The 25,278-nt window shown below is 42.4% G+C and overlaps 1 protein-coding gene and 1 long non-coding RNA gene across 5 annotated transcripts in view; one reads left to right on the forward strand and one right to left on the reverse strand.

Annotated features, from left to right (window-relative positions):
• EYA2 (EYA transcriptional coactivator and phosphatase 2) overlaps window positions 1-2,794 on the reverse strand; it is an 87,745-nt gene extending 84,951 nt beyond the window's left edge. For 2 of the 3 annotated variants that reach the window (XM_056507411.1, XM_056507409.1), the window contains exon 1: window positions 2,356-2,426. In XM_056507411.1, coding sequence (XP_056363386.1) covers window positions 2,356-2,420 — 65 coding nt within the window. In that variant the 5' untranslated portion in view covers window positions 2,421-2,426. Of the gene's footprint in view, window positions 1-2,355; window positions 2,427-2,720 lie in introns of those variants that run through there. The other variant, XM_056507410.1, reaches the window with a different exon arrangement.
• Window positions 2,795-2,934: 140 nt separating this feature from the next.
• Window positions 2,935-25,278, forward strand: part of LOC130261319 (uncharacterized) — an 86,653-nt gene continuing 64,309 nt past the window's right edge. For both annotated transcript variants that reach the window (XR_008841971.1, XR_008841970.1), the window contains exon 1: window positions 2,935-3,023. This is a non-coding gene — a long non-coding RNA (uncharacterized LOC130261319). The remainder of the gene's footprint in view (window positions 3,024-25,278) is intronic.

Here is a 25,278-nt window from a genome sequence, read left to right on the forward strand (position 1 = left end):
TCTACCAAATGATCCCTCCACTTACAGGACACATTTAAAGTCTTTGTATTAAAACTGAAGTGTTCCATGGGTTATGAAAAGGATTTGAATTTGCAACTACATTTAACAGTTTGTCCCGAATAAAAGTTAGCCCAGCCAAGCAAAATTAGCTCAAAATTTTTTTCTTAGCATTCTAAGAACTTCTGCTAGTTTTCATAGATTCATAAAAGCATTTTTCACTGTGTAAGTAATCTTAACAATCATTTCCACAGATTAGGTCTAACAACCTGTGAATTTATTTCAGAAGGAATTTACTGCAAGGAATAATTGGTCTTCAGCACTGCTCATGCTTGTGCTCCGACTGAAGACACCTTAAGACCATCTGGTTACAGCAAAATTTGGCACAGAAGAAACAAATCTTACTGAAGAGAATTATAGCTGATTTCAGAATAGCTGTTGTACTACTACATGTCATAAATAACAGTTGGGAAGACAGCAGAAAATTAGTAACGTCTTTAATTGTTTTCTTTGTTAGCAGTGTGTACACACACACACTGACACACAAACACAGCCACGCAGACTTCAGCCCGACACCTTGCAGGCTTGCAGCTAAAAGTGCAACTAATATTTGCAGGATTAATAGCTAAATTATTCAATTTTTAGGGGGAAAAGAAAAAGAAAAGCATATTAACCAGTGACGCATAGCAACACACTCTCTGCAATATTCTGAGATCAAGTTCTTTGTGTGAATACCTGAGTTTAATTCCTTCTTATAATTCAAGGCATATCCGCACACACCGTGGAGTTGAATACGGGGATTATTGTTGGAGAGGGAGTTATCCACAACATTTTTATTTCTCCCTAATGAAGCTTTTCTAATGGAACCTAAGACTGCCAATGTCGTGAGGTATTTGAAACAGGAACCCGTTTCAAAAATTTCAACCAAATAATGGTGATAAGATTAGCAAGTCACGGGAATCGAGTCTCCACAAACTATTTTAAAAGAAAATGAGCTGAGGGGAGTGGGCTAAACAAAGTAAAGCAAAACAACTCGATGAGCGAAAAACCAAAAGCATACACCACTTGTTATTTAGCCAAATGTTTTGACCTGTTGATGGGTGAGAAGAGGCACAAGAATTAGGTGGACAATTTGACCCTGTAACTTCACAATTCAGTTTTACATGATACATTTAGATTTAGATTTTAATTAAGAGTTTTAAGTTAGAACAATTAAGTTATCATCTGCTGTACTATTTCAAGTGAATTTTCAAAATATGCTTAAAAAGTTTCTGGAATGTCTCCAAAGCTATGAGTACTGATTATTTTCAAGGCATTTGTACTGCAAGTCTTTCCTACTTGCTTGTGTTACATCTGAGGCCACACGATGCCTTCAATTTCAAAGCAGAAATAAAAATTCAGTTATATCAGGGAATAGAAAGTTTCCCCAAGTAAAAAAGGATGATGAGAAAGAATTTATCCTGTCTGAAGCAACAAATAACAAAACAATGCAATGCTAAATGTATGAATCTATCCAAGAAGCATTAGTTTAGACACAGAATTACCAGTTTAAACTTATGCCATCTTTTGTGGACCAGACTGCCCTAATACACACAGATGTGAACTAGCATGAAGAAATTTAGACATGCTTTCTCAATAAATTGGGGGAGAGGAAGGGGAGGGACCCTTCCACGGATGGCACTGCAGAGATAAGAAATTCTCAGGAAATTAATGAAGTCCACAAGAGAGTCTAAACAATAAACTATTCCTGCCACTGCCTTTAACGGCGCTCGAGGATGCGTGAATTTGATACTGCGCTGAACACAATTTCTGTTAATATTTGATACAGACCAATAAAGTGTTTATTGGTTCACTACATGAATTTTAGCCATCACAACTTTATACGACAGAATATATCATTATTTGAAATGTCTGACCAACAGTAGCCGTATACCAGGAATAATTTCCTTTAGAGGCCATTCACTGGGCTCAAGCACAATTTAACACTCAGAAAAGTTTACTTGAACTGCATAAATCACGTACAAGTTTTCCTCGCAGAAGCAGCCGCGGGAAAGTGCAGCGGTTCATTTATTTAAAATAAACGCACGCTTCAGCTTTGAAAATAATTAATAAGCGGGGCTCGCTTGACGGTAGAACCGGAGAGCGGCAATTAACTCCCGGTGCTAATTCTCGCTCGCAGCTCCGTTCGCAGCACCTCCCACCGCCCGAAGCCGCTCCGCGCCCGCGCCCCCGACGGGCTCGGCAGCTCCGCGCCCCCGCCCCGCGCCCGCGGAGCGCTCTCGCCCGCGGAGCCCCGCAGCCGCCGGGCGGCCCCAGCCGCGGCCCCTCCGCAAGCGCGCAGCCCCCGGCCCCACTCACCGGCGGTGCAGCGCGGAGCCGCGGCGCTGCGGAGTGTGCGCGCCCGCCGCGGGCGCAGTGAGCATGTGCGAGGCGGGCGCGCATGCCCGCGGAACGGAGCGCGGCGGAGCGGGGCGGCGGCTCCGCGCTTCGCGCTGCGCCCCGGGCGCGCCCACCGCCCCCTCCCCGCCGCGCCTCCCGCCGGAGCCCCCGCGGGCTGCGCGGAGCGCAGCGCCACGGGAGGGGTTTGCCCTCGGCTCCTCTGACCTGTTGATTGCCCGGCACTCCCGGCCCTCCGTCCCCCTCGGCAGCCCGATCCCGGGGCCGCCAGCCCCTCGCAGCGCCGCGGGGCTGCCCCCGTGCCGCCGCCGTCGGGGCGCACCTACCGCACGCGTGGGGTCGCGTCCCGGCTCCCGCAGCGCCGTGCTGCTCGCGGTGCCGGCCCGGAGGAGGAGCCTCCCGCGGCTCCCGGGGCCGCCCGGCTGCCCCCTCCGCTGTCACCGAGCTGTCCCCGCTGCCACCGAGCTGCCCCCGCTGTCACCGAGCTGCCCGCGCCCCCGGGCCGCGCGGAGCCGGCACTCCCGGGCTGGGCCGGGCAGCGCTCTCCCCGGCCGCAGGTACACGCTGCCCGCGCTCGCTCCCGCCCGTGGCTATGGTTTTGTGTTGGTGCTGTCAGCGTTCGTCGAGCTGTAAGTCCTTGAAAGAAATTCGTCCCATACAATTTGGACCCTTGAATACCGTGTGAATGCCACTTTGTCTGTAGCCTCTGTTTCCATGAAAACAGTCACTTTCACTACAGTCCTTGTGTTATGAATGTCTAGTGACAATTTTTAAATGTCAATTTCAAAGGAAGGGGTTTTGTTGACATCTATTTTGTCTTAACTCACACAATGCCACAGAGCCGTGGTTCCTGCAGACGTGCAGAACCAGCATCACTCGCACAAGCCACCCTTCTGCATTCACAGAGCCCCACACAGCTCCTGGCTCCCTGGAGGGCCAGAGCCTGACCATGGCTGCCATCACCAGAATGGATTTGTGGCCGTACAGAGGTGCTGCCCCATCTCTCATGTCAGCACAAAACCAGAGGGACTCTGGCATGTGCCCTGTATTCCTCCCTGATGTGCTGGACGCCTCCATGGGGCGCCTCATCTGCTTGTTTGCACATCCAAGAGAGGGGCAGGAGGCACCTTCAGACGGTTTATGCTGGGATGATGGCGCTGGGACATCTCACTGCATGCCCCTTCCCTGAATCCCCTTGTGCTGTACACCTCACAAGCAGCTTCCCCTTGCCCATGCTGGCCTCGTCCTAGCTCAGGTACCAGGCAGTTTCCCCCATCCACCAGCATACCTGCTCGCTGGGGATGCAGCCTGCCCACAGCAGCATTGCGGTGTTTCATTTCCACACGCTGCTCTTCCTCCTTATTTTCTCTTCCCACCAGTCTGGGACAGACAGCAGCTCTCCAGTTCTGTCTCTCCACACTGGAGAGGCATCAGAGGAGACCTGCAATTCCTTGTCCTGACGGCTTTTATTACACCTAGCCCTTTCCTCAGGAAGGAGATAGCCCATGCACCGCAGTGGAAAAGCCAAAGGAGCACAAAGGGTGTTGGGTTCAGAGTTTGAACAAGCTGCAGCCCACTCATGGATTTAACTCAAAATTTTGACAATGGAACAAAAACATTGCAATGGAACAAATCATTGCAACGAGACAGCTGTTTTTACTATCAAAATCTCTCAGATCAGTTTGACTGCAAAGTGTGTTCCTACAATCCAAAGGAGACAAAGCTCCCAGCATCAGTTTGGAGCTGGCAGGCTTCCTAGCATGAGCTACCTCCCGCCAGCCTAGAAAAACCAAAGCTCTTTCAGTTGTTATTCCCCATCAGTCCTCGGCACTAACCCCCTGATTTCCCCGTGGATTATCTGCAGTTCTGAGTTTACACTGCTCTCACATTGAACTCTGAGCAATCACTGGCTGGGGGGACTTCCTTGCTGCCTTTCTCACCTGTAATTATGGTTCTGGTGAGGAGTGTCTGAAGAACAAGAAAAGTCCTTGGATCCATCTTGAAAATAAATCTTTTCCTTCCTCCCCCTGCTGTGCCCAAAAGCCTGATTGCCACATTGGCTCCTTTGGAAGCTGGTTTTAACAAGTAAATTCGTATCTAAAAATGCCTTGCTTGCAAAATTCCTCCAACCCCTGATTTCACAACATATTTGAATATATGCTTAGTTTTATGCATGTGAATAGGCCTACAACAATCAATACAATTATTTACCTAAGTGCTTAAAGTCAGGCAGGTATTTAAGAATTAGTATTGTTTGTGGTAATGTCACGGCAAGCCAGGCAGGGACCAGGATCTCATTGTTTGTTCAGCACCCTGCACACAAAAAGACACTCCTTGTCCCTTTCAGTATAAGTAATTTTTGTAAGTTGTGAGTAACTTGTGAATCAGTGCCAGAAACACCTTTCTTGAGCTGGTGAGTAAACATTATTTGTCTACTCTAATATCCTTCTTATTTACCAAAAACATTGTGTGCAATATTTAGAAAAGTAATAAAGGCACAGTGGGAAAAGGGTGGGCAAAGAGGAAGATAAAGGATATTTTTTCAATTTGGAATTTCAAGTATTTTCATCATTGTTAGTGCCCAGGAAAATTCCTGTAGATCTTAAAAGCCGTTTAGAAAGGCAAAGGAAAAATATGGCTTCTGCCCCATTGGTGAGACCATAGGTTGGTGTGCATGGGTCAGAAATCTGCTTGGGCTACAGGCTGCAAGGTGTGAGACAAGGAGCCAGTCCTTGTAGCTGGCTTGATAAAATCCTCCATTTCATCAAGCATCATCAGCCATACAATGCCAGGAATTTCTCAGACCAGTGGAATTTTTCTTGGTCAGAAACCAAGGCAGGATTAGAAGGTGGTTTGCTTACTTGTTACTTTGTGCTCATTGCCATAAATGATAAACTCAAAGACTAAATGGTGCAGAAATCTTCACATAGTCACCAAATGGAAATGCTCCTAATCATTGGACTGGGTGCACAGATTTAAAGATGATGGTCCTTGACCTGAGCAGCCAGACAATACCCTGGCCTTAGGGAACATGGGAGCTCTGGGATCCAGAGGGTTTATCCCGTAGTGTGGGAGAGCCACACCTCAGTCTCTCTGAGGAAAAGGTGAAGAGCTAGATCCCAATTTTTGGTTACTATGGAAATGTATCTCTCTTGAGGAAATACTACCAGTTTCTGCTGTTGACCTCATTGTCAAAATGAAGAGAGCTACATTGGTACAAACAACTGGTTCTGTTTTTAAACACAAGAAATGAGCCAGTACTGAACTTCAGCACCCTCCCTGACAATTAAGATGTGATGTCACCCTCTGTCACAAACCAAGGTGAGAAATCCTCAAAAAGGGTACAGAGGATTTAGTGGGGTATTGAATATGGTTAATCCTGAGCATAGAAACACCCCAAGCCAGAAATTGCTTTCCAAAGTGTAAGAATTTAAAAGTAATGCATTTTGGGCTCTTCCTAATTGTTCTCTGGTCCTTGGGTTCATGTTTTCAATTTCTCTTTGCAACCACAATGCTGAGTAACTTAGTTGTCTTCTAAAATTAAAACTGGGAATCTCACATTTTCATGTTTTCACATGATGCCAGAGCTCAGACTTTGTGGGGAAAAAAAAAACAAAAACAAACCCCAAACACCCCAACCCTCACATTTTAGAAGACTTTCAACAAAATTGCAAAAGTTGGCAACCATAATATTTCCTAACACATTATTTTGTGGATTCCAGTGAAATTTCATTCTCAAGGCTAATGGTTGCTTTCTCTCTGGTAAATGCCCTGAATTGCTGCTGCTGTTATTGTTAGAACATTGTTAATTTATTCAGTAATTTAAAAACAGAGGAGAGGTACTCTGTCCTCAAGTAATTAGAGAATAAATAAAATAATCTAGAGACTGTTTTAAATTTCTTTGCTGTATAGCTAAACAGAATTATGTAAAAATGACCTCTTTTAAGTATTAGTGCTCAGGCCTGCAAGATACCAAGGTCTGATTCTGGAAATACATTAAATATATTTAATTTGAATACCACACCAGACTGCCCCCAGTGCAATAAAGCATTTCATATGGGACTGTGCCATCCGAAGGGGCTTAACTGTGCTATACTTGGTTGCAGTTTTGGTCCCAAAAGGCTCCTTGTAGGATGAATTTTTCTGTGGATAGTAAAAGCTGTGTCAGGATCTAAGTGCTAACATCTCAGATTCAGAACCAGAGCCATCAATTCTGAATTTATTCTTTTATTTCTAAGAACTTGTTTGCAAAGTCGCAGGCCACGGCATTAAACACATTTTATCTCAGTCTTTGGTATTGACGATAAGCCAATATGTGTTGTTTAGCCTGTTTCATCAACATTCAGAACATTTGTAACTGATAAACAAAGTGCATGTTAGTTATTAAAGCTCAAAATTAGGCAGGCAGTAAAAAGTAATCTGAGAGCAGGACTGTAGCTACTGATACTATTGAAGCTGGGCTTAAAACATATGGTTTCCAATCATTGACACAATGCACAAAAATAAAACCCTGCAACTGAGGAGTGCCTGATCTATTCACCACTAAATGATCAAATATGCCTGTTTGTTTTTTAGTTGTATGTCCCCTTCCTCTTTCTGCTTTTCAAAAGTAGATGTTTGCTATTTAATATTAACTGAAGATTTGGCCCTTTGTACTGGCTGCAGACGGGCTTCATTAATCAATTTCCACTACTGGTTTGAAATGAAAAAACACAGAATTTTTTATGTTTGGTTTTTTTTTTTAATACTCTCCCATTATTTTGCTTGGAATTTCTCCTGTAGAAACAGTAGATCCCTGTACTCCATCCTTCCCGATTTCCTCATGCTTTAGCAGAAAAATGTTTTGTACTATGCAGACAATGCAAAATCACAAATAAAACATCCATTGACAGAAAATGTGTGATTTGTTTCAGGCTGGGATCCTGACACTCTTATTGCAGGCATCTCTAACAATAGAAGTAAACCAAATATCATCTTTGAGCACATCTGAAAAACAATTAGTTTGCATAGAAAGGTATTAAAATGAAAAGTAAGTATTATGACCATTTTGGTCTTTTTCTTCATAAGCTTTTTTTTTTTTTGAGATCTCTTTTAATAACATAATGTGAGACTAAAATTCTTGTGTTGTGCTACCTGCATGGAGCATTATATGCAAATACATGGTTCCTGTTGGCTCACTTTGCTATGTGCAGTTAGGAACCCAGATCTGAATATGGGAAATGCTGTGGCTCTGCTGGTGGAAGGAATGATGGTCTGCAGGAGAGATTTGAAAACCTGACACTGAGCTAAAGCAATATTTTAAGGTTAAGGTTTGATGTTATTTCAATTACCAGCAATAAAAAAAAATAATCACTTGGAAGAATTCAGACATTGATCCATTTGGAGAGGAGGTGCAGGGTTGGGGGGATTTTTTTACACTAGAGCAGAGCTGAGAAAAACCAATTTTCATTTCTAATCAATGTGTGCATCAAAAGCCAGATTAATAAAATCTATATTAACTTTTAATAAAAGCACATTTCCTTTGAAACTAGTATGCATTGGTGATCCAAAAGGAAGACACATGGTCTGCTCCTGCGGCTGTGAGTGAAAACGGAAGGGATTTGTGCAGTTATTTTCTCATGGGTGCTTGGCTTTTTACAATTTTTTTCTTTACACTTCAGGTGAAACATTTTGTAGATATCAGCTTCCTCCTTGGGGAAGACTTATGGATTCCATAGGCTGGCAAACTTACTCATGAATTACAACTTCTGGCTTTGTTTCATTATGACTGGAGCAGTGTGCATGAGGCAAAACATAATTTGGAGCCATCACTGAAGTTGCCTCTCACCCATATGAAGTTGTATCTCTCTCTAGGCGGATGATGTTTCAGTAAGCAAAAAAAAGCTGAATTTTGGGTGGTTTTTGATGCAACAACATCAAAATGCCCTGGCTGCAGCTGCAGCAGCAACTCAGCAGCATTGCTGGTACAGAGAACCTGAGTGGTCTCCCAGAAGTATTTAATTTATCTTGTAGAACTGCAAGTATTTTGGAAGTTCATTCACACAGGAGTCAAAAGCCATTCTTCTTCCAGCTTTACGTAGGATTTTGACTACAAGGAAGAGTTTGATTTTAGGAATCAGAATGCAAGCACTCCAAAACTTTTTTTGCATGCCAGTCCTATTGGGAATGAGTCTCATTATTATGTACATTAAAATTGATAATCAAAGACAAATGCTTCAGTCTGTTATTTTAAACTTGGAGAATGTTTACCTAAATTCTATCTACTTTCATTCAGGAATTCTCATCTGGCTTTCTAAATTATTCTCTATATTTAAAGAACATTTCTTTAGGTCACATTATACTTGATGGAAAAGTAGGGACAAATTCAGTTGTACTTTGAATGTAATTTAGCTGCACCATAGAAACAGGCTTTCAAACCTTTCATCGACCTGATTTACGAGCGGAACTAAGGTTTGCTTAGTACAACATTTTCACAGTAAGAGTTACATTCCCACAAAAGGGAATGCTGTCAGGTAGAATGACCATGAGTCAATTCTGCCAAACCAATTCCTTTGTACAGATAAGCCAATCTGGCTGCAGCAAAACTTTAATTAGAAATTTAAAACAATATTTTAAAAATTGCTCCAAACCATGGCTGTTAAGTGTTTTGAAACAATCTGAGAATACAATAGATGCCTAAAAGCATTTTGCCAGTTTTCCATCATTAGTAGTCATTGGACTTTTAATTTGTTTTACAAACTAATGAAAGGGCAGATGCTGGAAGAAGTGGAATATACCAAAGGAGAGGTGCTTTCAGAGTGAAACTTGTACTGCATTTAATATTGCTTGGGATTACAAACTACAAAGATCCTCCCCAAATTTAAAAAGTGCTCTTTCCTAGCTATTGTGCAAATACAGTGACATTCAAGAAAATGAGATCTAGTCAGTCAGTGCTAGGAAATCTGTAATAGTGTATTTTCATTTTTTTGGTCAAGCATACAATAATTCCCTTCCTTTTTACTATGACAGATCATTTGTGTTTTGCTAATCCGTATTATAGGCAGAAGTAAGCCCCGTCCTCAATCTGTGAGGCCAAGAGCTCCATGCACTCTTCTAATAACTCATTGGTCACCCTTTAGGAGTGTAAAGCAAGAAAATCAACATTTATATTTTGGGGCCAATTCTCTGCAGATCAATTTACTTAGGATAATTCTTTTAAAAACTGACTTTAGTAAAATGTTTCCTTTTCTTTCTGTGCTCAAGAAGATAATTGGACTAAAATGTTCCCTTATGCTCCAAAAATGTGACTTTGCATGATCTAATTTTTACTTTGTTTTTGTTTAAGGCTGCGTGCCCCTTCTGCTCACTTGTGCAGAGGAGCAGCACTTCGTGTCCTTCCTTGGCAGAGAGCAGACAGGCAGTTCTGCCCTGCACAGCCCAGATCACTGCTGACCCAGGAGATTCACTCCTCTGCTAGGCTGTGAGCAGAGGAACTTCCAAAAAGAAGTAATTCCGAATTGTGAGAGGTATTATGATAAGATCTCCATCTGGCTTGCAGCAATTTAAGTATTCTACCGCCTTGTTTATACCATTTTAAATATCTAATGAATACAATATACTGTCCCCAAAATAATATTGCGTATAAGGCCTGTAAATTTAGAGTTGAAAGTTTTATAAAAGAACTTGGCACATTACCTCTCTGTAAACATTAACTGAGTGTTCTTTAAAATGCTTTCCCAAGCTTCTATTGCACCCAACAAGAAGACGGGAGTTCAGGTAGCCAGGATGAAGTGCCAATCCAGTGGACAAGCTTTCTCTTGTTCCACTGTATTTGGTAGATATTTTCCAGTCTCTAACAAGTGTTCACTTAAATGCTATATTTTTCAGGGAGCAGCAAATGCCAATAGCTTGCTAAGGGAAGGGGGCCCAGGAGCCAAGTGTGGCTGCAGCACAGGCAGTGATGGGTGCCAGCAGTGGGGCCCGTTCAGAACCCCAGATGTGAGGAGCAATGAACCAGGGACTCCAGGGAGCCCACTCAGGTGGGGGCAAAGAGGAGACCAGAGACAAACCACATAGAGCACAGGAGCAAAGCTCCTGGGCCATGGCTGGACACACAAATACCTCTAGCCCAGACAGGGACTGACTACCCTGGGGCTAAACAGAGCTCCTGGGCCATGGGCAGGGGCTGTGGGTGGGGGCCCAGGTGAGGCAGATCAGTGCAGTCAAGGACTCAACACATCCAGGGCACTGCTAATATCTGGAAATAGCCCAAATGAACCTATTTGTTAGCTTGAGTTTGGTGCAGGGCATGAGCAAACAGGCTGGGACAAACAGGGTGCCAAGGACAGCTTAGGCTGAGTCCAGCCCTTCCAGGGAAGTTCTTGTGCAACTGCAGCTCGGGGCGGGCAGGGCAGGCAGGTGGGTGGCAGCTGGGGATGGGTTTGGTGCCCAGCAGAGTGCCCATGATGACCTGTGAGTGCCCATGATGACCTGTGTGAGTGCCCATGGTGACCTGTGTGACTGCCCACAGTGACCTGTGACTGCCCATGGTGACCTGTATGACTGCCCATGGTGCCCAGCAGAGTGCCCATGGTGACCTGTGACTGCCCATGGTGTCCTGTGTGACTGCCCACGGTGACCTGTGAGTGCCCATGGTGACCTGTATGACTGCCCATGGTGCCCAGCAGAGTGCCCATGGTGACCTGTGACTGCCCACAGTGACCTGTGAGTGCCCATGGTAACCTGTGACTGCCCATGGTGTCCTGTGTGACTGCCCACGGTTACCTGTGACTGCCCACGGTGACCTGTGACTGCCCATGGTGTCCTGTGTGACTGCCCAGGGTGACCTGTGAGTGCCCATGGTAACCTGTGACTGCCCATGGTGTCCTGTGTGACTGCCCACGGTGACCTGTGACTGCCCACGGTGACCTGTGACTGTCCATGGTGACCTGTGTGACTGCCCACGGTGACCTGTGACTGCCCACGGTGACCTGTGACTGCCCTGCTGTCTCTGCCACCTGCAGTTTTCTGGGTCTTACTGGCTTCTCTTATTGATGTGACTCTACCAACTCTTGGCATAGACCAAACTGGCTCTGAGGCTTGGCTTATGGCAAGGGCTGTGGCCAGCTGGGACAGGAATGGGGAAGGCTCAGATGAAGTAAGTTGTTCCATGAAGCCTTTGAGCCTCTTTCTGCTGCATGCAGTCTGTGAACAGACCCAAATTGTTTTTCTCCAAAACGAGCTGATGTCTCTTTAAAGCACTGAATGAGATGGATCATTTTCCTTCTGCATTGTGAGGTATCCACATTGCTCTCTTACAACACTTTTATAGAAAATAATAGGTATTTATATATATTTATAGTCACTGGTTTTTTTTCCTTTATGAACTGATGGGAAATAGTATCTTGGTTTGGGAGAAAATGATTTTGCCACCAGGCTTCGTGAGCCTCTCTTCATCCATTTCAAATGTTGCCCATTTTAACATTAACTTCCAGAGGTGCCATGTGCCAGTACAATGCAGATCAGAAATATTGAGTGCATTACAAGTAGCAGGTTACACTTCAAAACACTTGGTTCACAGTGTTTGAGACCATTAATCATTTTTATTATTCTAAAGGACTGAAAGGGCTTAGAAACTTTGCCTAGGAAGCAGTATAGATTCTGAACAGCTGCACTATGACTCCTGCTCACATTAGGTTTTGGACAGACCATTGATTTTCAGTAAATGTTCTTGGCGGCCAGGAAGTGCTGAAACTGGCAAACTTTCTCTCACAAACTTTTTTTTTCCTTCTTTTTTTTTTCTTCTGAAATGAAAAACATGCTAGTTATTCTGATTTAGATCATCAGTATGGCCCTGATTTCCCACTACATCACACCCTCATAAAACTGGAGTATCAAGGGACCTTAGTTACAGGCCAGACAAAATCAAATCCACTGCAGGGAGCATATATCCAATTTTGCAAGATTTTTTTTTTTTTTTAACCTGTGTTAATAGGCACTGTACATGTAAACTCTTGCATATGTCTTTTCTTTGTTGTTATGACAATTATTAGCAAGGAAGATACCAAATAAAATTTGGCTGTATGTGAATTCAGCTTTTCAGAACAGACTAAAAAACATTGCACTTAGAGAAAATGTAGAACATCCACAAACTAACAGCAAGGTTTGCATTACCTATGCAAATGTGTCTGCACTAAAATGACATTTGATTTGGTCTTTATATTTTTGCATACTTTGTTCTGCAAATGAATATACCAGATACTGAACAGAGAGATGACAGGATACTTTATCCTGGGTTTCCTTCCTGGAAGTTACACTTTATTACTTGTAAACTGGAAAATACAACCTGCATTGTTCCTAAACCTGTGGAACTGTTTAAGAAGAGAGGTGTCTAGAAATAGCTACTTTTTAAAGAGAGTATAGGACTGCAGTTTAGACTTGAATATTGCACTTTATTGCATAAGAAAATCTCAATTAGATGATAAAAAAGGCTGTCTGAAAATGGCATTCTAATTTAATCTTATTAAGATTTTAGAGAGGAAGGGGGTAAATAAACACCATTTGCATCTCCTAGGCAAAGCAATATCACTCTTTCTTTTATTTAACCTTTTTACTACTCTTTTCATGCCTCTTACAAGCTGTATTGGTTTGGGTTGTTTTTTTGTTTTTCTGGGGCTTTTTTTGTAGAGAGGGAGAAAATTAGGAAACTGGAAACCCTCTTGCCCTGCCAGCAGAGGTGGAAAACAAAAATGTTCAGTTGCCAAAACCTAGAATTATGTTCTGAATGGATGCAGTATAAAGGAGCAATATTTTGATATTTTCGGTTGGACCATTTAGAATGGAAATAGAATTATATCATATTTGAAAACAGTTCTGGAAACAAAAGATGCAGTCTTTGTAATTGGATTTTTCTTGAAAAAGGTTCTTCTGAAGAGCACATACAAAAAAGAAGTATTGTAGATGGGTTAGTAAGGAGTACTGCAGGCAGAGAAATATAAACTGTTTTTTGTATTTGACATTTGCAGTCCTATAGAAGTCTTGTGGAAAAGCCTGGGGGAAAAATAATTCAAACAGAGCATCTGATGTGATTGGTTAAAATTCAATATAAAAAAGGCTCCCATTTCCTTGCTCAGTAAAAATAAATTTAGTGTTTGTGGGGTTTTGTTTCTGAAGTTGGGTCATTACAGACAAATCTCCTTTCTTGTTTTGTTTTTGTTTGGGGTTTTCTTTTTTGTTTTTTTGTTTGTTTGTTTTTGAGACAGAGTAAGTTTCTAGTTTTCATTGCTTTCATAAGGTCAAACCAACTCATGGTGAAGGAAACAAATGAACTCTCTCAAACTCTGCAAAGTTTAAAAAACCTCCAGATTCTTGAGTGAGTGTCCCAGTGTGAATGTGGAGGCAGCTCTGCTGTGATTTAGTGCCCACAGGGGTGGCACAGCTGCAGAGGGTATCAGACAATGAGCCCACTCGGGCTTATTTATAGTGACCCACACGCTTTTCATCTCCCTTTGGTATTTTTATTTCAGTAGCATTTGAGATCCCAGCCTTCCTGCACTTTCACATGAGAAAATAGTGCCTCTCCTGACGAGCTGTTTTAAGATAGGCAGAAGAGGGGAGAAAGAAGAGAAGGGCTCCCTCATTCCATCAGCTCAGCTCCAGGTTCCCCACAGGAAAACTGGGAGACAGAGCCTTGCCCATTCTGAACTGTGGTTTTTGTGTTTTGTTTGGGGCATTTTAAAGACAGTCATGCTTTGGGATTGCACAGAAAACCAATTTGCTGCACAGTGCCACTTAGAAAGTGAACTTGTGTCTGGACAATTTTCCACCAGAGCCTGTCCAACTTCCCAAACTGCTTTTTTTGTTGCTTTTGGGATGAACTTGACTTTCATCGCAGAGAGCCCTCTCCTTTGTTTTCAAAGGCTTTTTCTGCCAAGACAAGTAACTGTATTTCTTAAGCACAGTCCTCTGAAGGCACTGAAGCATGATGAATACAGAAGAGTAATTTGTTCCCTCAGGCTGTATATGTCTTGTATTAAAAATTACAAGATGTGAATCTGTGGCTGTGCTGGGAGCACACACTGGATTTGTTGTATGGTGAGAAAAGAACAGGTTATGGTTAATCTTGTTCATTCACTGAAGATAAGAGAGGCACTGCCCTTTCTGGTTTTTTGTTTTCTTGGGTCTGGATCAAATCCCCATCTGTCCATCAATGTGAACAATTGTGTCTGAGTCAAGAGTGCTTTGATTAAAAATGATATGGCTGGAAACACCCTTTCTACTGAGAAGAAATGAATAAGGAAATGGCCCTTGTGTGTGAGCTTTTGGGGAGAGACTGTCTGCTCAGCTCACAGGCCAGTCAAAATATGCTCTCCAGCAGGGAAATTAATAAATAGACCAGCTTCAATAGACGGAGATTTAAGGGCAGGAGACTAATGTTGTTCTAAAATCTTTTCGGGTTGGAACTTAAATCCAATCTTAATGAGGTCATAGTAGAAAATTAATTTATTTTCTATCTTCCAAACAATATCTTCTTTGTTAAACAAGAAGTTCGGAGAGATTTTTTTTTCCAATAATTATTTTTATATATGCTCAAAAATGTGCAAAAGCACTGGCCCCTTTCATTTCCTGAAGACAATCATGATAACCCTAAGTGGACCACATGAATGTATTAATCTCATATTCCTAAGTGTTATGGAGAATTGAGAAACCTCCATTCTCTGGATTTCCTCTGTATGGGATGTCAAGAATGATATGAAAGGAGTGGTTTTGTAGTGAAAATACAAAACTGCTGAGTAACAGCAACATGAGTATACAGGGACCTGGTTTGGACTAGTCTCCAGTGGAAGTGGTGGAAACTCCATCATTTAAAACATCAAAGTCTTATGACTGTTGAGAGTCTCACAATACCGGGTGTTTTTCTTAAATCTCCAGCTTCTGGAATCAATGAATTTGTCAGCATTTCCATGTATTTTACATAAGCAAGCACACAGACAAGCTACTGGTGTTACTGCTTGTGGAGGAAAAGCTTAGAAATGAGATTCTGAAAGATTCAAATAGTAAAATATAAAGAAGTAACAGTTCCTGATTTGGCAGATCTGGCAGATCTTTATATTTTGAATCTGCAAGTTTGCCCATCCCCCAGAAAATATAAGCAGTGGCCTATGAAGTGTCCACAATAAAGAAATGTCAGTGGTAAGAGGTGGTGTGGACATCCTGGGATCCTGGCGCACTTTAGGAATTCTCTGATCATCTTTACCTGTGGCTCTTAGGAATCACACAGGTGTTGGGTGGGTGTTTTACAGAGCTGCTGCAAGGCAGGGAAGGGGCACAATGTGAGGGCTTAAAGAGTAAAGAACTGCTGGGATCCACATCTGGGGCTTGACTTTGGATCTGTCCCGAGCAGAGTAAGAATGACATTACATATCTAAATCACTGCTTTTATGAGTGATTTCTATGTTCAGTTTCCTGCATGAAGTGTGCAAGTTCTTCTCATCAAAAAATGCATTTATTTAGCAACAAAGGCCTTGGCAATACACTGTTGAGGAATGGATAACTCTTCAGTGGCAGAGTCAGAGCTGACTCAGGGGAAGAACAGAGGTGGCTGATGAAAATGGAAATTTCTTGGCATAGGTGTCTGATGGCTCCACACTGTGTGCAAGCAGGTAACACTTCAGCACCTGTGTGAGTCACACTTGGATTTTGGATGGAAATGGATGGAAGGCAAGGCAGATACTTCAGGGAAGAGTGACTTGATGGAAGTGGTGGTATAATAATGCTGAGATTACTGTGGTCAGGAAACTGTTTTTCTTCATCAGATCCAGATAAATCTCTGTGTCTCATTGCTGCAGACCCTACAGTCACAGGTAACAGCCAGCACAGTCTATGCAGCTCTGGTACTTCAAGGGCTTTCCAAGTGGCTGCAGAGATGCCTGGAGCTCAATTTACATACAACCTCCTCCAAAATCCACCCGGGGTGGGCCACCACATGGCCAAGGCACCATTAACTCTCTGCCAGCTGCGCAAAGCACCACCGTTGCACTGAAAGCAAAGGGTGGGTCCTGCCAGAGTATTTCATTAAAATTAAAATGCACTTACAGGTAGATTCCTAAAATTTCACCTTCCAAAGGGTCTGAACTAGTCCTTCTGGGATACAAAGAAGTGATTCACAAAGCTATTTCTAACTTGCTGCTTAAGCCATCACATGGCAACTGCTGCCTGTACTAAATGGAAAAGAGTATTCTTTACATGCAAACACAGTTTAATGTTTTTGCCAAAGCTTCTTTCACCTCCTCTGCTACCCTGAGCCATCACCTGCTAGTGCTTGTGGCGTGCAAATTGGAGAGTTTTCTTTATGAGTTGCACATAAAATCCACACCTCTGGTCATGCATGAGAAACTGCTGAAAGAGCCCGATACAGCCCTGAACATGTTCCCTGTTCTATGGACAGTACCTGAAGGGTGTTTGCTTTTCAGAACTGCTCCATGTGTCATGCCTGACCCTGCTGGCACTCACAGATACCAAATGACATGCTCTTGGCAGGGGACGCAGCTGGCTAATTATGCATGCAGTTTACCTACAGACTGGCTTTAAAAGGAGCCAAATTAAATGATCCAAGGGGTCAGAAGAAAAATGAAGGCATTGCTAGAGGAGTGAAACCTTTTCTACCTCCTGAGGCAAAACCTACTATTTTCACAGTGATCAGGGAAAAAACAAAGCAGAGCAGTGCTCCCTTTAAAAAGAAGACTATTTTGCTGCTTATTAATTTTGATCATTATCACACTTGAAATTAATTTTTTATATTCTAAAAGAGGAATTCTCATTTAATACTGATCTTTTTCTTGTTCAATAACTGCCCACTTCCATGGGGTTATTTTTATAGAGCTGTTAGTTTAGGTGAGCAAAGATGACAGAACTTGTCTGTTCTTCTCTGTCTTGGTTGTTGACAGTTTTTCTAATTGGGCTGGTATAATCCTAATGTCATTTGTGGGACAGAATGAGCTTTCCAAATTAGTCTGTCTCCTAGTTAAAAAGTAATTTCAAAATCAAAGTTATCTGCCTAACAAAGGGAAAAAGCACTTGTCACAACTTTTCACAAATCTGAATGGCCTTCTTGAGTTTTTAGATGATCCACCAGGGGACTTTGCATGGGCTGCTGCCGGGAACACAATGCTGAGAGCAGTGCCAGTGCCCCACAGTTTGCAAAAGCCCAGGTACAATTTGTGGTCCCAGCTCTGCAGGCCAGTGGTCACCAGGCAGTGCAGGAGTAGCACAGGGGTGTTTCCAACCTTAAACCATTTGCCATCTCAATTTTTCTCCATAGCAGTGATGAGTTTTCTCTGGAGGAATGCCCAGCCCTTTTGGGGAATATACCTCTTGCAAAATAGGACATGAACTTGAGTTTCCTTGATTAAATCTTGTGGTATGCACACTTTGAGAGTTGCCCAGCAAATGCCTTCTGCATTTGACAGCGCGGATCCAAAGATAGCTCACGCTGCTGCTGTCTGGGCAAACTGTTTTTCCTTCTGCTGCCTATAAAATAGCTGGAAAATCTTCTTGGGGGAGAAAGATTTCTGGAAACTCTAAAGTGAGCTGAATTCCCCAAGTCATTACACTTGGTTAGTGTCTTTCACAACACTGCTAAGCCCTGGGTAATGGTATGCATAACCCCGAAAAGCAGAAACAGAAAGACAGGAAATTATGGCTGAACTAGTGTTTTTCTTAGGGCGTTTGTGCTCACTGTTGGAACAACCAGTGCCAGGTATTGTGAAACACAGTGAGAAGCCCCTTTTCACCTAAGTTTCTGTTTAAAATTCAGTCAGATTATAGTGAGATATGAAAATCTCCAGAAGAGGTATTCTGTAAAGGCAGGAAGCTGCTTCAAGAAGTGTCACTGCCTCTCTGGGAGTCTTGGGTACACCCAGGTCATGGTCCCTGCAAGTCAGACTGTGCTGCTGATCTCACAGCCCCAGCATCACAGGGAAGTTCCCTTACCAGTGTAAGGAAAGGTCATTTGATGCATTAAACAATTGTGATGTTCTCTTTGAGCTTTTGGGGGTATAGATTGTCCTCGTAGCTGTGATGATGTTGGATGTACTCCGTATGTTTCAAATGAAGTCACATCTCATTATCTAGAGCCATACCATTAGGGCTGCTGCTTTAAAAAGAGCTCCAAACACTGCAATGTTTGGGAAAGAGCTCTGTGTATTCCAGTGGGTGCTTCTCTGGCTATCTCTGTCTTGTGGGCCCCTCTTAAAACAGTGTTCATTATGTGAGGCAATTCACAAAAATGCCAGTCTAATTGACAAGCTTTGATCCCACGAGGGTGCAACTGTCCTGTTGCAGGACACCCAGAAGGTCTGACAAGCCCTTTGCTCATGTCTGATACACAGAGAGCAGAGTTTAAAACAGCCTGAGTCAGGCTGTGTCACCTGCCAACAGCTTTCCTGAGGGATATAAAGCACAGTGGAGAGATATTTGTTGAAAGCCATGTTAAGGACTTTGTGAGCTCTGCTCTTGCCCAGCCTGTTTTCTCCCCACAGCCTCTCCCCACTTGAACCTCTGCAGCCTGTGTGACTGGCCAGCCAAAGATTTGCTTTCTGCAGGTTATTCAGGGCAGAAACAGCAATTGCTTTGGAGGAAGGAAGCAGCAGCAGCAGCCCTTAAACTTTCAAAAGGGGTGAAAAAATCAAGTGCAGTTCTTGGGCAGTCACAGAGAAGGAGTAGAAGGCGGACAGCAAATCACTTCCAAGTACATATTGACAAACATGAGCTTGCAGCCTTAAACCCTCACAAATTAAAAGTGGCTTATTCCAAATTTTGACAAAGAAATGATGGAGTCTCATTGCACCATTTGTCTCCAATGGTTTTTCAAGGTCTTGATGCACCAGGTCAATATTTTTATTAGAAAACAGACGAGTGTTTTGTGGCCTGAGGAGCTGTGCAGAGCAATACCTGAGAGGGGTTTTACACACACCATAAGGGACAGATCAAGCCTTGCTTACGTGTGTTGTTCATTTACACCTTGCATCACACGCAATCCAGAGCCTTCATCTCAGCTTCGTGCTAAATCCAGACAATGAGCCCAATTCACCACTGCATTCTTTTATTTTTTACCTCAGGATAATTCCTTTTAAATCAGGGGACAGAATGGACTAACCCAGTGGTTTTTGTGCCAAAGAAATCAATGCTACAAGTCTTTGAGCTTCCTGACCTGCTGTTTTGCTTTAACCTTCACTTTGGGGTTTTTTATCCTAGTTGGGGATCTTGATGGGCTCATAGTTGTTGGAGACTCCTCTGTTGTCTCAAGAGAGGCAGTTAGGTGCTAGAATTAAATACTGAATGACAGATTTTTCATAGCATGGGAAGAGCAAAACAAAACAGCTGTCTGCAGAAACCTGAAGGAGCAGGAACTAGACTGCTCTTTAAAAATAAACTTGGCATTGGAGATGGTAACTGAGATAAAGTCATAGCCAAAAATGGTGAATATTTAGGATGCTCAAAAATATTCCTGTGTTAGTGGTTTGCAAATGTGGGAACAGTATATTCAAGCTTTATTTTCTTTAGCATGTTCTTTGGCTTGAAGTGAAGTTCAACATTCAAAATGACCATGTAATAATGGAACCATTTCAGTCAATCTCCTGTTTTTCTGTAATCAGGCAGATCCACTGTCTCTAGTGCCAAAAATAAGTTTTTACTGATTTTTACTTTTATTAGCCTGAAAGAACAAAAACCAATGGAGAATCAGCCAACGGAGACTGAGTAATACAAATCCAAGTTCACTGAATTTGCCTGTTTAAACTCATTAAGGAAGTAGGCTACCATAAATATTGCTGAGATTCTAATTTAACCAACTAAGTAATGCATGATGAAAGTATAGGGCTGAAGGAACTCATACACATAAACCAGACTACGGTCTTGATAATACAGATCTTATTACAGTATTTACTTGTATATTACATATGTTTGTGTATGGAAAGCAAAGTGAGAAGGAGTAAGTACTCCATGATGGTGTTTTCAGAGCCAAACAAAACAAACTAGTTCTGCCTCCACTGCCACACTGATGGGTTCCCAATATGCACATCCCACAGGAAGTGAAAATTATCTAAAAAAATTCATCTTCTCCATCAAAGTGTTTCAGCCCTGGCCCAGGCTGGGCTGCTCCGTGTGTGAAGGAACACAGTGTGTTTGTCCCCAGGTCTGACATGGGATGGCAGGAGGAGGGACAATCAGGAACATACACCAGGGAGATGCTTCCTCTGCCATAGCCAAGAGTGAATTACAAGGAGGCTGTTTGCCAGTGCTGCCATGCACACATCAGAAAATGGTCACTTCGGTCACCATGTTCACTGCCTGCTGAGATGTGTGTGTGGAAGGGCTGTGCAGGAGTCAGTGACCATCTTCATGGGTGAGTGAGGCAGGATGAATGTGTGAGAATAACATTTCTGCAATTGTGACTCCATTTTTGCATACTCATAACAAAAGTCCAGGCTATTTCAGCAGCCCAGGGTCTGTTTTGGGGGGGACACATCTCAAAGCCTGGTTTGACAGTCTTTATGCACTCTTTAGGCATTAGGGATGTTATATCCATGTTGAGAAAGATCTGAGAAGACTCTGGTTACAGCTCTGTATTTCATTTCCCAGGACTCTGCAGAAATGGTTCTCAGTTTATATGTGTGAGATAGTGTCTGCTCTGGCTATCACTCAGCTGCAGACTATGAGGCCCAAATCCAGAGGTTAAGCTTAGCTTAAACTGTTGTAATCATCTCATTTGTGTGTCTAAAGCATCTGTTCCTGTCTTTGCTCAGTTTTCATGGCATCATAAGAATGGGTCACAGGTACACAAATCTTTCAGCTGAGAGTTACTTGGTTTGGAGGCTTCGACAGAATGTGAAACCAGATTAGTTTCACGTAATATCAAGTTTTCTTACAGGCATTTTCTGTGAGTGCATTTATCAGGGAAGCTGCAAAAAGCTGGGAAGCTGCTCCACAGGATCTTTGAAGCAGAGCTGAGATCCAAGGTACTTCTAAATGCCAGAGCTGGAAAGTGAAATGGACGCCTGTTTGTATCTATTTCACATGTATCTTTACTTTCTCTGCTGTAGTGTAACTAAGAGAAAAGTGTCAGGACAATTACACAGCTAGTCAAACCTACATGCACTTCCACTGAAGTCATTAAGGTATGCACAAAATAGGTTGCATGACTTTACACAAAATATGCTGAAATTGTTCATTCAGGCACTCACAAACTAGAATAATTAAAAATTGTTGTAACTTTAATGCGGACTATTTTTGGTCCCCATGCTTGATTCAGTTAAATCATAACTATATAACTGCATCACCCTGTCCTGCTTCATCTGCTGGATGCTCACTGGCTATTCAGGACTTTTTAACCTCTTTTGATATATGGTCCCAGATGTTTTGTACTGCACATTATCCTAGTGCTGGAATAAGTAAATTTAATTGTGTACATTTCCATGGTGCTATCACCAATATATCTGAATGCTTCTCAAAATCAATTACTTCACCTTTGCATCAGTGCTGCAATAGTAAATCCTATTTTTAGCCCACTTTTACAGCTAAGCAGAGAAGACAGCTACTCAGCTTCCACAAGCCTCTGATGAGTGTTTGCAGACCAACAATTCTGAACTGCATGGGTTAGACACAGACAGAGCTGTAGTCACACTGGGAACTGCAGAACATCCAGACACCATGCACATTCCCATACCAGCAAATGTCAAGTCCTTGAAAAGAAGGGAGGAGGCAAAAACTTCTCAGTGAAAAGTGTGTGAGGTTGTTATTTTTACAGTGTTTCTAAGCTTCAGAGACATCATCCAGGTGGGTCAGGATGTCAGGATCTGAAAAGCAGCACTTGGAGCTTCCTAATGTGATGAAAACCTTACACAGACCCTCAGCTCCTCCTCCTGTTTGATTCCTTCTGGCTTGTGACTAGAAGAGCCTTAATTAGCTCTTGAACATGTCCTTAAACGGCAGGTGGAATTTATTCCCAGAGTTTCTTTGTGGATTTCCTTTTCCCTAAGGACAAAAGGAAACAGTTCTGTCTCAGAGGATCCCCCAGCTGGTACTACTTGTGGATGATGCCCCATCTGTTTTTGCTGCTGCTGAAAACATGCAGGTCAGTGCTGACAAACACAACTCACACTCTGCAGTCTGAGGGAAAAGCTGGCCTGAGTGTCTGGGTGAAATCTCTTTGCACTGCTCTGACAGGAGTGTGTCACCACTTGGGTGGCAGCCAGTTACACACCACATCTGTGAAATCTGGGGGCTGCCTGGGCTGAAGCACTGTCGTCATTATATCATGTCCAAACTATTTGTGCATGGGAACTGACGGTGATACTTCCAGTAAAAAAAAAAAAAAAAAAAAAAAAAAAAAAAAAAAAAAAAAAAGCCTTTTCTGAAGCTATGTGCAATAGCTAGGTTGTAAATGTCTGGAGAGTAGTTAAGAAATTTCTGTATATTTGTGCATGAGTTTCTTAATATCAAAGAGATTTATGACTTTTCAAATAATGTTAACACTATAGCATGCAAGTTGCACATGAATTAGCCACAATAAATAATAAAACTAAATGTTAAGAGGCCTATTAGATCATCTTCTCATGCCAGTCTCTAAATGTTTCATGTGGCACTTTCTCTGTGTGGTGGCTTGCTACCCGTCCATGAGAGCATTAGTTCACTAATCAACCATTAGCATTAATCAGAGATATTCAATCCCTCACTGAACATGTCTGGAGGAGTGAGGAGCCAAGATGATGGCAAATATATGTGCTTTATTTTTAAAAGCATATACAGATCTTACAGATCTTACACAGCAATGGGTAAGGAATCACAAGAAAATAATTAAAAAACAGGTGAAGTTTAATAGATCTGAGCAAATTGGACTGTCAAACCAAGCTGCATCCTCCCTTAGCAAAGGAGCTTCTGCTTTCTGGCAACTCAGATCTCTGGGTTTTTTAAAGATCGTTTTGTATGTCTATTTTCCCCTCTTTTTCCTTTGTGACCTTGCCTGGATTATACAGATTTTGAGACAGATTTGAGTTTTGCTGACATGATGATTCTGGAAGTGAGACAGTATTCTATCAGATTTCCCTGTAAGCCCCAGACTTACTTTCCTAACAGACTTTTCTCATGCTTGGCTGATAGAAAAGTGACCATATTATTAATAATATGGATATAATATCATAATGTCTGCAGTAAATCAAATGGGATGGGAGGGCACCTGTGTTACCTCTAGCTCACTGCAGTGCAGTGCTCAGAGGTGAGCACAGGCACGGGGAGCATTCACAGTGCTGGAACAAAGACAGTTGACCCCTGACATCATTTAAAGCTACTTGATGCCAAGGACTTCCTTACTTTTTACGGATATTGAAACAAATAAGTCATGGAAATGATGACTGACCCTAGCCTTGTGGGAGCAGAGAGATTAGCTGCTAATATGGAAAGTTACCTGGCCAGCGTTGAGATCAGTCACGGGAGAAGGGGAGATCAGAAGGAGGGCTGCCGAAACCGTGAGGTAATGTGATTGCTGGGGAAGAGGGGCTGGAGCTGCGACTGGAAGAGAAGAGGTGAATGTTTTTTCTCTGCTGAAGCCAAAAGTGTACGTCATCATGTGGCTGACTACAAAGCTGCCTTTTCTAGAACGTGCTCGATACGATGGGAATAATGAGCATGGGGAAGTTACTGTGAAGCGCACAGGAGGAAAAGCAGTAAATCAAGGAGCAGAACAAAGCTGGAAAGCCTCTGCTCAGTCCTGAGCAAAATATAAGCAAGAACAGGGAGCTGGGGAACAGGAAAAGGTCTGCAGGGCTCATTGCAGGAGAGTTGGAGAGAAGAAATACAGAGCAGCATGGTGCAGGGACACTGCTGCTGACAGGAGTTAAAGAACAAAACTGAGCCATTAAACTTGGGGACTAAATGAATAAATGAACACCAGGCTTTGTAGCAACTTGATTACATGGGTTAGTTAGATGATACCAGCCTTAATTTAAATATAGATCCCACTGAAACCCAACAGGAAACCTTCACAGTTGTTCTTGAAACACAGGGAAGTGATACAGTCTCACTAACGATTATTTGGGGCTGAATTTTCACTTTCCCTGAGCATAAGATTAAAACCGTCTGAAACTATTAAACTGAAACTACTTAAACTGAAAGTATTTAATTGTTTACAAATCTGAGGTGTGTAGAATTTAATAAACAGCAAAAGAAAGGCAGGTTTTAAACCAAATTATGGATGTTTCATTGTAAAGAGAGTTAGCTAGTCCATATCTGAAATAAGTAGACTTTAATTTTAGCAAATGACCATTCATATGAATTGCCTTGGAAAAGAATAAAATTGCAGTTTTGCGGAGGATCAAAGCTTTAGACATCCATAGAACTGAAAAGGCAAAAAAAACGAGAGAAAGAAAAAATAAGAAGGCTGAAATCAGATTTTACCTTTCTCACTTGGGATAGTCATGATGTAATCCTGCTGAACTGACTGAGAATATTCAACATGAAAGAATATTCAACATGGGAAGATGTCTCTTGCTGAAAGGGAGCAAAGGAAACATGCATACACTGGTGAAGGGTTGTGGCACACAGACTTAAATCCAGGAAATGAGGAATTAGCATGGAGCAATTCACATGAAAGTTCAGAAAACATATTGTGTGGGATAATATACTGCGAGGGGTCATTCCTACACTTGTTGGGAATTATTTTAAGACATAAAGAGGCCATGTCTACATTTCTGTCTGTCTGTCTACCCATAGTGAGACTTCTGGTGAAATCAGATATCAGGGTTTTTATAGATAGATTAAATGGAAGTTGAATTTCCTTTCCAAAATATCATGAAAATTACTAATTTTTAAAACATGAATCTTTGCCCTAGATTGCTTGAAGAATTCTGTGTG

Source organism: Oenanthe melanoleuca, chromosome 20 (assembly GCF_029582105.1).
Source record: "Oenanthe melanoleuca isolate GR-GAL-2019-014 chromosome 20, OMel1.0, whole genome shotgun sequence".
Classification (NCBI taxonomy): Eukaryota; Metazoa; Chordata; class Aves; order Passeriformes; family Muscicapidae; genus Oenanthe; species Oenanthe melanoleuca.